This window comes from Asterias amurensis, chromosome 9, assembly GCF_032118995.1.
Source record: "Asterias amurensis chromosome 9, ASM3211899v1".
Classification (NCBI taxonomy): Eukaryota; Metazoa; Echinodermata; class Asteroidea; order Forcipulatida; family Asteriidae; genus Asterias; species Asterias amurensis.
Genome location: NC_092656.1, coordinates 6732806 through 6745520, shown reverse-complemented (window position 1 = coordinate 6745520; position 12715 = coordinate 6732806). Strand labels below are relative to the sequence as shown.

General features: G+C 39.0%; 1 protein-coding gene across 1 annotated transcript in view; it reads right to left on the bottom strand.

The window, feature by feature from the left end:
• LOC139942207 (insulin gene enhancer protein isl-1-like) overlaps nt 1-12715 on the bottom strand; it is a 39420-nt gene that overhangs the window by 12293 nt on the left and 14412 nt on the right. The window contains exon 4 of the mRNA XM_071938983.1: nt 635-814. Within this exon, the coding sequence (XP_071795084.1) occupies nt 635-814 (180 nt within the window). The remainder of the gene's footprint in view (nt 1-634; nt 815-12715) is intronic.

The window sequence follows — 12715 nt, the reverse complement described above, 5'->3', positions numbered from 1 at the left end:
AGTAATCTATCATTTGAGAGAGTTTCGTCAAGCAGTTTTAATCCCCTTCAAAATCTGAAGGACTGTCTGTGATCATTTATTATTCTCCTACGTGTGTTTTTTATCAGCCATCTGAAGGCCAAATAATCTAACCACGGTGAGGTGAGGTGATACCAAAAACTTTGCCTTTTCGAACTCCGTGGTGACTGGCGGTGCCTGCTATACAATTTGAGAGTAAAGTTAACTTCACCGAACTTTAAACAGTCTTACTAAGTCAAAGTTCAACTTTGGAAAGAATCTCTCTCTCAAATAGTAGCATATTTTAGCAACAAATATGATGGATTCGACTTAATTTGTTCCCATGATAAGCTATCAGATGCCGAGATTTCAAGGGCTTTATTAGGCATCACTTTTTAACATTGGCTGATAATTAATTGTAATTCTATTTCTGCCGATATATTAATTCAACTCTTTTAATCCACAGTGTCACTAATCTGCAGACCTCCAGTAGTGGGGTTAAACATTGAAATATCTTTCCTGTCCATGTTTATGTTTGGGTTTTTGTTTTTAGAGAGAAAAAACATTGAATGCATTTCTTACTTTAAATAAGTTTACTTTAGTGTGTTTGATTTAAGATTTGTTTTGTAATTCTTACCAATTGTTGGAAAGGGGGTTGTTCGATATCACTTTGCAAAGCGAAGTCACTGAGTGCCTTCCACGGAGGTTGGTAACTTTGAACTTCAACCTGGTTCCCCTGAATCTGGGAGTCGTGTCTGACGGGGCTCGAGGCAACCATGGGTACACCGTTGAAGTTCTGCACCCTTCGGTTGGGGTCCTGAAGGATATAGAGGGTGTAGGAAGGATGAAGAGATTGGAGAAAGAGAAAGACAAATTAGAAATTAGAATCTTAGATTTGAAACTTTGTATGGTGGAAATACGATTACATGTTCAAGTAGTAAGGTTTGCAGTAACACCATGTAATGATAATCTCTTTGAGTAAGGGTGGTTCTGAAAAAAAAACCGTTGGTTTCAACTCGACGTTTCGATCAGTATGCTCCAATCGTCTTCTGGAGAAAGCTTTCAAATCTTACTAGAATTAACTTCAAAACTATAGGAATCTACAAGCAATAAATAATATCTCTCAGCTTTTGCCTTGTGGATTTAATAGTGGGGGTGTTTTGGCAGTCGACTACGATACCTTCCAGGGGTTGAATCTTTATTGAGACTAGCCAGCAGGCTGCGTTTTTGAGGTATTAAACCCACGAGGGGACTCACATATTTTATACACCACCAGTGTTTAGCAACTCAGAATCTTGGCATTTTTTTTTGAGTTGGGGGTAGAAATCAGGACCTTGGGCCAGTAGGATAAATAAATAGAAGAAGCCCAAATGAGCACTTGGTGTAACCTCTGAGGGTAGGAGGGCACTCGGGTGGCCCAGATTCGTGAGGTAAACCCGATTCTGTCACCTTGGGGTGAGATTTGACATAGCACGACGCAGGCAAATGCCTTGAAAACGTGTTTTATATACACACGAAAGAAATGACATCTGTAAATCGCAAACGAACAGATTCGCAGTTGGGCGGGCATGTCATGTCAATTGCTAGTGAAGACACCCAATTCGGAATAACGCCTGCGTAGGAATATTTATCAAGATTTAATTTAAACTGTGTCTTTACGCAACTGAATTGTTGTTTATCTTGAATTGACAACCAAATATAATTATATATATACCAATTCGGAATAATGCCCTTGTCGGAATATTTATGAAGATTTAAATGAAACTGTGTCTACGCGACTGAATTGTTGTGCAATCTTGAATTGACATCCCAAATGTAATTATACCGATTCCGAATAATTCCCTGGTTGGAGTCTTTATCAATATTAATTTGAAACGTGTCTATACGCAACTGATTTTTTTTTTATACATCTTGAATCGACATCCAAATGTAACATCAAACAATCCGTGGGAAATACAATCCATATTTTGACAACATCTGATTATGTTGATTAATTGCCGTCCACATATCAATGACAGATAGTGTTACAAAGTATAGGAACCGTCTAGAATAATACTTTAATTCCAAATAATATGCTTAACAATGATACAGAAATCTGAGATCATACTTGACGTTGCTAGAAGAGTGGATCCTTGGATATAAGTGCAGTGCCTTTTCACCTTTAGGTAGCCTCATATTAGAGGGTATATTAGACCTCCGTAAAGAGAAGTCTCAAAAACATTGCACTCTGTGGTAGCGAGAGTCGAGGTTATAAAATACCGGATAAACAGTCAGAATTGACGAAATTTTTTGGGTGGATTTTTTAATTATGACTTGACCTTGAATATATTGGCAGTGTTTCCGAGTCAATGTTAATTTTCTGATTTTTTTGATTCAGAGAATGCCTTGGGCTGGTTTGGGGTATTATGCGGCAGTTATGGAAATCAGATGACGGTATACGAGAGAGCCCCGACTTGGGAGTTGGATGGCGAGGCGGTTGATTTCGTTTGAGAGGCGGGGGGATTCTTCCTTCGCTTCGCACACAAACCATCCCGACCTTCATGCGATTAAACGATGATCCCAGCACACACACTGCCAGCTAATGAAACGAGCTGTCAGTCGGTGTGGCCAGTCGATTTGCCGCACCACTGACGCGCGAAAATGAAGACCCAACAGCGACATGACACAGGCGGGGGACAAGGAGCCGACGACGAACGGCCGACGGGCGCTGCCTAGTAGTGAGCGCGCGTGTGCACCGCCGGACAAAGAAAAAATCCACTCTCGCATTGCCGCTGCATTGAACATGGAGAGTGATTATTGTGTGTGGAATATGATTGGCGAATTCAACATGAAGAATAATTACACTGTGTGTAGATGTCCTTGTGTGTTTCGTAGGGTAAATCAGGTGGAGCTAAAACGGAGATCGACGGTTTATAATTGGAAGATGAGACAAATATAGAAAGACAGGGGACAGATATGTGATGACGTCACGGGTGGATGATACCCCTGCTTGATTTGGTATACTGTTTGGGAAGGGGCGGGGCTAGAAGAGGGGTGGTAGTTATATGCAAATAACCAGTGAGATTCAGTGTGGATATATTCATATAACCAGTAAGATTCAGTGTGGATATATTCATATAACCAGTAAGATTCAATGTGGATTTATTCATACAACCAATAAGATTCAATGTGGATATATTCATATAACCAGTAAGATTCAGTGTGGATATATTCATACAACCAATAAGATTCAATGTGGATATATTCATATAACCAGTAAGATTCAGTGTGGATATATTCATACAACCAATAAGATTCAATGTGGATATATTCATATAACCAATAAGATTCAATGTGGATATATTCCTATAATCAGTAAGATTCAATGTGGATATATTCATATAACCAGTAAGATTCAATGTGGATATATTCACATAACCAGTATTAAGTTTAGTGTGGTATATATATTCATAATACAGAAGTAAGATTCAATGTGCTAATAATAACCCGTAAGATTCATTGTGGTAGTATTCACATCATCAGTAATTATTACTGCAGTGTGGTAGTTGTCATCATTTAAAAGTGAGATTAAAGTAACATTTTGAGTAAAATAACCCGTGGATAGAGAAAGAACTAATCAGTCGCATAACACACACGTTATCTACTATTGGAATAATAATCAGCCATTTTTACCTGACCCAGCATTACCTGGTTAAAAAGTACTTAATTATTTAAAACCTAAGATAAATGCTGAGCCAATACCAATAATTTTTAATCACAATTGTCTGGTGTCCAGACTCATTCATGTGGAAGCATTTGTCATGTATCCTTGATGTAGGGCCGTTGTATAAGCAATGGCATGCCACGTTCACGCGTATTACGTGCCGTGATAGACGTCGTATAGTGGAATTAATGCAGCACGTTGACTGAGGCAACTCAGTGGTCGATATATAGGGGAAAACAACAACACCTAAAACTAAATTACAGATCTTCAAGTGTCTGTTGGTATTTTGGATGCATCCCACGGCCTCAGTGTTCTAATACTCGTGTGATTTGCCTTCAACGTGACTTTGTTTCTCGGTGTGTCTCTGTGTGTTATGTGAAGCATCAACTCATCCTGTTCGGGTTTGTTGGAATCTTTAAAGGAAATGAAGGACTAGATGTCAAGGTTTCAGGTTCGAACATCTAGGTCTATAACTTTTCAAGAACAGTGACAGCCAACCGTGTATGCATACAGGCCTGATACTTCACGGGAGGCAACATAGGCGATGGCATCCATGCCCCATGGTCATTGCCTTGGTGCCCTTCAAAACGCTCCAGTAGAAATTTACAATTTCCTCTTAGGGTGCCCTTTACCAAGGAGAAAATGCATTGGTGTCCTTGCCCTTTCAAAAAGGAAGCATGCAGGCATGCATATCTACATGTACTGTACCTATACTTGAACTATACAGGAAAAGTGACAACGAACATGTTTATAAGCCTGTATTATTGGCATGTTTTATGATATACTCGTTATTGGTACCTCTAGTTATTGGTAATCAAAACCTTTTACTGAGTTATAGTTTAAAGGTACCTCAGTGGTAACTGAACACTTTGTGCTAAAACAAAAAAGTTCCTGCGTGCATCAAAACCTGCAGTACACAACACATTACCCATAATATAGTTATTCAATACATAAACTGACTCGAATTGGATCGAACGACCCTGGTCCGGATACGGTCAGATAAGTGATTATGGGTAAAGAAGAGCTTGACATGGAACTTTGAGGCAGTTAGAGGATTTCTCCCCTCCTCCCACCCTTTCCCCGGACCCTCCCAGACCCTCCCCATGTAGACCGGGAATCCTTTACCCCAAGGGAAGGCCGTACTGAAGGACTTGGTATTTTGTGTTGTTTGAGCTGACAGCCCTGTGTTGGTTCAGAGAGTAAGGCGACCCGAGCGCGGATACAGTAGTGCGATATGCGACCGGTAACTATGTACTCAGGACACTATAGAACCCACGGCTCTGCTAGCAAGGCAAACAACACGAGGAGAGGAGGAGATGCACACACACACCGACAAGAAGAAGAACTTAGACTCTGATGAGGGAGAGAAGAAGAAGGAGGAGGACGGAATAGTCGGAGCACGCGGCCCCCTGTCATTAGAAATCGATTCGTGTTTCCTTCCTTGGTTATCGGGTAACGTCTCGCTGGGGCGTCCCGGAGACAGACCCTCGGTATGAGCCTATAGTTCCCTGTGGATGCAAACCGCACGTCTAAAACCCAGGTTCCAAATCGGGCGATCTATTCCACTACATCAAGAACATGGGAAAGTAAACGGTATTAAGTCTAAACTTTGCTAACCTATCGGTCTTTTTATAGACAAGTTGATGTAGACAGAGTATGTGATACATCAAAAACTGCCCCGCGTGAAGAAAAAAAAAACAAAGGAGCCGACCTATGCAAATCTATGTATTGATGGAGACACTTTGAACTTGATATGTCATTGGTGCCCTGACTCAAAGGTAACATGTGTTTATTACGGTATCCAGTGGGGACAGTAGTCTGTCATATAAGTCTGGTTCCCCATGGTAAATGAATCTGGAATCCATCATCTGCAGTTGCATCATGGGATACAGTTTAAGAAGTACCCACAATGCCATGCACGATACCTTTAACTTGATCTGACACTAACAATTAACAAGAAGCACTGACTTCATTTTTTCTTGTTGGACATTTTTCTGAGTTTTTATGATCTCAGTTCTAGGTCCTTTAAGCCATTGGTAATCAATTTTTGTCTTCTTCTTTCTAAGTCTATAGTCTGTGATGGGGGGAGACGCGTGTTGTGTGGTGACTACGCTTGAGTGAATGAAGTACGTGTTTAGCTTGCCAGTTTTGAGATCATGCCCGTTTTGCCGAATCGATTTGGATGGTGGAGATTTGAGCTACCAGGCTATTGCATATTGGCTACCCAATACATACAAAACACACATGGGACTGGCTTAAAAATGTTAGGATTACATGTAAAAATAGAGGAGCTATATTCACAAAACGAATCCAATAGATTGGAGGGGACTTAGTGGTCGGCAGAGAGACACTGCGAATTGCTGGGATGCACAATGCCAGTTTGTCATCTGGGTAGCAAGTGTGCCAGCTATCCGGACTATCTTAGTATGGGCTTTACAATCCTCCCTTTGTGACCTCTTTAGGGTTTTGTGGTTATAAACATAACACCAGTCACTTTTCAATCAAGCTTTTTTGTTCTTCTCGAGATAGAGATATGATAAATAAAAACCTGAATATCGATCTACATTAACAGGCCTGTGTGCTTCGTTTTTTTTTTGAAAGGGCAATGGCGCAAAGGCATTTTCTCCTTGGTAAAGGGCACCTTATGAAGACATTTTCTACTGGATCATTGCAAGGGCATCAAGGCAATGACCAGCAGGGGCATAAGGGCAATCGCCTTCGTTGCCTCCATGAAGTATCAGACAAGCTTTAAGATAGGGATTGTATATGATAAATTTGGCAAGGACGATTTGAGGTTGGGGACATGTTCATTCGGCAACGAGCTTTATTAACATCGGAGCGTATTAAGCGCCGCTTACAAATCATATCCACCCGCTGTTTGGTCACGTATTCATGCTGAGAAAAAAAAAAAAAAAGGAAATAAATAGATACAATAAAAAAATACACGTGAGACACACAATACGCGACTTTATAGGGCTCTAAATTTATTCAATTTGCAGAAAATGTATAATACGGTACCCAAGATTGTACTTTATGGAACATGCGTCCGGTCATGTTTTTTAGCGTGGGGAATATTGTGTGGTGTATCTATTGTGGTGTTAGAAGGAGGGAATGTTTTTTTGATAAAAGAAAAGACATGTTTAACTGTAACTGTTTTGTGATATCTGCTCGTGCACTGAACGCCTCAAAGGCATTTCATGGAAGTAAAATACCGGGGGTGAATTGCGTGTGGGGACCGTTGAGGAAGAGCGTCCTACGGGAAGGATGGGACATTGTTGACTGAAGATGACACAAAATGGGAACTGTTTGGTAAAATGTAACTGTAAAAAGTTAAGATTTGATTGATCAATTATCTAAGTATGTTTAATTGCATTGGGGATAAAGAACATTAATTTTGATTTTTACCCTTTACACCGATGTGTAAGGGAAAAACCAGGCAATTAGATATAGACACCAAATTGAGAGGAAGAAATAATGTCATTTGACATTGCAGGCCAGTGCTTCGTTTTTGAAAGGGCAAGGGCACCAAGGCACATTCTCCTTGGTTAATGGGCACCCTATGAGAAAATTTCTACAGGAGCATTTCAAGGGCAACTAGGCAATGACCAGGGGGCATGAAGGCAATCGCCTTCGTTGCCCCCGTGAAGGTGAAGTAACAGGCCTGCACACGGCCGTGAATTTCAGGTCTTGTGATGTGCCGAGTGCTGGCGCGGCTATATTATGTCACTTGCATTCCCTCTCTATTTTAAACCTATGGATATATACTTGGGCAATATACATATACATGTATATACTGGGGGTGGCTGCATGGTGCCCACATGCATTAGGCTCACATTCATAGTTTCAGGTTGGTGGTGTGGGGTTGTCACTGGGGATGCTGCATGGCACTTGACTAATCAGGTGTCCCGTGGGGTGGGGGATTATTTCATTAAAATTTCACCAACCTCACCCTCAAGCCTTCAAAGAGAGAAGAGTGGCAGGAATATAGCTGTACTTTTTTCCTGGGGTTAAATTAAAACTCCTACGTTTTACACAATGCATTACGACCACGTCCTTGCCTTTAAGAAGGAAATTGAGCCAGTTATGCATCCGTTGGTTATCTGTGGTCAACAATGCTCTCAAAATATCAAATTGTTTTGATGGAGAAAAAAAAAAAAAAAGTCTTTTAATATTTGTTAGGCATCAGAAAGCATACAAAATGTGTGCAACAAAGTGAGACTGAAGTTTTTTTTTTTCTTTCTTGCACTATTCTCTTGCAACTTCGATGACCAATTGAGTCCAAATTTTCACAGATTTCTAATGCTATGCATAATGTTGGGATGTGAGAATACTGGTCTTTGACAATAACCAAGTATTATGTCAAGTGCCTTTAAACAAATGAAGACGGAGAGAGAAGTGCGGAGTAAGGACCGACCTAACGGATTAAAACTATGCGGGAAGCATATTAGTATTGTTTTTACGGACTAAAGTCTGGCCTCGGGAATTAACTTGGTGGGTAAGTTGTTGTTTTTTGGATAGGGAGAAAGCTTATTTAAGTCAACCGTATGCAGAAGATTCGATTCTGATTAGAGGGTAATTACTGGTTACCAACTAAACAGATACCAGCGAGGGTATCTCACTTTGATAATAGTACACATTGAATAATGGCTTTGTGTGTAATTGTATCTAATAATATACATTCAGTATTACCCACTCCGTATACATCCAGTATAGCTCATTCCGATCAGCTTATTATAATAATAATAATAAGTAAATTCATCGAGTTCATGAACGCTAAAAATAAGTATAAACTGCAATGAGGCTTGCGATAGTTTGAAAGGAATTAAATACTAACTTAGGGCCTACAATCTTACTCATACGGAATTGCTACAATATTTTGTGTTATTATTAAAAAGTGCATGTGAGTCATTTGCAATGTGAAGTCAATGAGCACTACCATAGCTTCAGCAGCCACCAATCACTTTGCTAAAGGATTAAATGTGCATCTCTTCAACCTTGGGAGCGTTACTCCCTTTAAATTCCTAATGAGTGGATATTGTTTGAGACCTTTATGGGTAATTCATCGCCTTTCTCGTGGACTGTCACTAGTCGTGTAACGAGGCGACCACGTCGTGGTAGGCGTTTAGAGTCAACCATGAAACCGAGCATTTATACCGATCCAACGGCACCGTGGGGACTTGGAACTCCGCTCGTAAATTCCTCCTCGCTTCGCTTTTTTTTCATCGAGGGAGTTTCTTCTTGATGATAAATAACTACACTGTATCATCGTTATCATTCTAAATGACATACCACTGGTAGTAAGGAAGACTCAATACTATTAAAACGTGGAGTTAAAAAATATAATTTTCCCGATGATAAATAACTACATATAGTATCACCGTTATCATTCTAAATGTCATACCACTGGTTCATAAGGATAGTAAATACATGGAGTTAAATGCACTGGATACCTTTGGTTATTATCAAAGACCAGTATTCTCACTTGGTATATCCATACAATATGCATACACCACAGAGCAAGGACAGCCTGTGAAAAGTTGGGCTCAATTGGTAAGGAAAAAACACCCTTGTTGCACAACTTTGTGTGCTTTTCAGATGCACAATAACGAAAAGCTTCAGGCCTGAAGTAGTTTATTATTATTATGTGTGAAAAATTACCTCTATCTCAAAAACTAAGTTGCTTCAGAGGGAGCCGTTGTTTTACACTATGAACATCTATCTCTCCATTTCTTGTTACCAATTAAGTTTTATGCCAACAATTACTTAATTTTTAACTAGTGTCCAGTGCCTTTAATAAAAGAATATCCACTTACTATCTGAACAAATAATGATGAGACTATGTCTGGGGTGGAAGAGTCGCGTCAAAAATTCATAAAAAAACCCTCAAAGTCTAAAACTCAAAACTTTAAATAAGAATAAGGAATGTCATTTGAGATGCCCTTCCTTGGCACACTCATTTGTCTGAGTGCATGTGTGATTTGACCAGTGACAGGGCAGAGATCAATCAGGTTTTGTTTGAAGGCATTTGAAAAACTTTTTAGAAAATGAACTTTTAAGTCTACCATTAACCTGCCGAGTAACTTGATCATGGAGCTATAGCATGGACACACACATTGTTTGATATTGAAAACTTAGATTGAAAGTCTCGCTTTTATTAATCATGGAAATTTACAATTGGTGATTGCGTGAAACCACCAATACATGGAATAATCACAAATTCAATAAATTTTAACTGGATTTGGGGTTTTGCTTCCACGGAAATATAATAGTTGACATTACAAAATGATCTTGCCGTTTTAGAGTTTACCACAGCCATCAAGAAAATCATATATCCGAATTTCATTCTGATTCACCAGGGGGCTACATGGCAGTCAATCACTACCGGCATAACTCGTGTATTTATTGGTCCAAGTTCAGACCTATATGGTTTGTTTTGAAATGTGAAAAAAATATACTTATAAAATAAAGCGGAATAAAAACTGTTACATGTTAACATAACCATATTACTTCGAAGTGAAATATTTCTCAAAATTGCTTTATATCAAACGCTGCTGTAGGCTTCAAAACTAAAGGTTGTTTATTTCCAACAATTTTAAGAGTGATTAACAAACGCATAACGTCCCTTTAAAACCAAAATGGCGGGAAAGTATCAGTATACAGACTATACATCCAGGCCTTGGAGAAGCAGACGTATCTTATACGCTGAGATGTCGGGTCAGTATTTGAAATGGGTTTGGTTTCGTGTAGAGGTGAGACTTAATCTAATTAAACAATGTTTGCTGAAATCGTGGCTTCAGAAAGGGACTAGTTTTCCCCCCTAGAAATATACTCGACATCATGCTGACTGTGAAGCTATAAGATTGTATACCAAACATGGTGTGTTCGTCTTGTATTTGTGACTGTGTGCTTTACGATGTGTGAAAGATAATTAACTTCACACCACAAACTACTGGGAAATTTAAACAATCTATTATTTTTGTTTCAATTTGAAATTCTGTATCGATTACACCAAATTTCTTACAAATACAGACGCTAACATGATAGAGTCAGTTAAAATATTGGTTTTTTTTTCAAAAGCTTTAAGTTGACAATTCGGATTTTCAGCGCTCCATTTTCTCCTGATACCTCCAAATTGGCCTAAAACTCTTCTATGGTAGAAATGAACGTTATCTAGAATTGAGGGCAGTCAGAGTTGACTTTGCCATTAATTATGAATGCATTTTCGTTTGCATTTACGATGTCTTCGTCCTGTGGTTTTGAGCGAGTTCAGGCTGAGATGTACCGCGGTGTAAAACGCTGCAAAACACGGCCATCGATTATTACAAAACTCGCCTGATGATTCCAAGGATATCCATGTAAACCACTTCAATCCATCTCCATTATATTTCATCATACTATAATTTCATTATAAATGGACGCAAGATTGTTTTAATCTTAATTAACCTTCATAGCTGGTGCATGATACAGCTGAGAGCAACTTACAAAATGGATGGTTTCCATTTATATTAGCCTATCTATAAAAAAGGATTTTTTATTTTCCAAACAAAAACTGCAATTTGACACACATATATGTTGTAGTAAACTAAAACTAAATAAGTAGAAACTAAAAACGCACGCACGCATAAGAGACATTAAAAAAAAGAAATTCGAATGTTTTAAAACCGACAAATATACATTCATTAGCCACAATGTACCATTAATACAAACTAATTAGACTATTTTTTAAATGTTCAATGACGAAACATTGATACAAAATCACAAGATCAAGACATAGTCATGCTACGAAAAGCAGATGTCCAATCAGCAGCACCAACGCGTGCCAATTACAAGCGAGAAAACATGGGTCAAATCAAACGCCTTCAATTATTCATAAACCATTTTCCCGCGTTTTCACATGACTATCGTCTGCCCCAGTTTTTCACCCATAATTCGCGCAGCACTTGCATTACTTTTATTGGTTGCAGTATTGTTATTCCGTTTGCGTGTATATTATAACGTTTGTTCTATTCAACATGGTTTGCACGACTAGCCCGGTGTTGAATATTAAGTTAAACCCCAACGTTATAATTGTGTCATGTGTTGACACAGTGAGTGGTCATGTACATGCTAATCAATTGCTTTTTGTACAGAGATTGGTGTGAAGATGAATGTGATAGAGATATTGGGGTGTAATTCAAACCGACATGGCTGGTGAATACCGAATAAGTAGCTGATGCTTCGTGATAATGTATAGGTTCTACAGCTATATCTGCAATCACAATAACATACACGAGCATGTATAGGAGAAAAATCAACATTCGGTCACAATGAGGACATGTCCAAAACAGTATTTTGGGGATTTTATATTTTGTCAGTATAAGAACAAACAGTGTTGAAATAAGACCAATGGTACGTTCGGACGAGGAGTTAAACACATAACCACGTTTCAAAATATTTACATGGTCACAATGGATGAATCGGTTATTCAAAGTTGAATACCGGTTTTGAATTTTGGCGTTCGGTCATTCAAAAACCGATTATTTTCAGAACTGACACTACTCAAAAGGGATTTTCACATGGTACCGCAAACCTTTCTAAACTATTCAAACTTGCACTTATTTGCATATTTTCATGCCTAGATTATAACAACCAATCAATCATTAAAAATACGTAAAAGTCACCCAGAAAAGCTATACAAATGCAAATAAGCGAACGACCATGGGACGAAGAGAAAACGAGTGAATGACATGACCTCCAACTACACAGTCGAAGTGGATATAAAGATGGTTTGTTTTCTTTTCTTCGATTCCCATGTTCGGTTTGGGAATCCAAAAATGCGATCCACACTATCGATCCGTCCATAGCTTTGGGGTGTAGTTACATTTCCTCGGCCATTCCCATCTCTTTAGGAAAACATGGATTGACTACTAACCCATCCTCCCCAGCTCATGAATATTCAAATTTTGATCCCCTCTCGTCCTCTAGAAACCCTCAAGGCAATGATTTAAAAATAACACTGGCAAGAAGTCATCATCT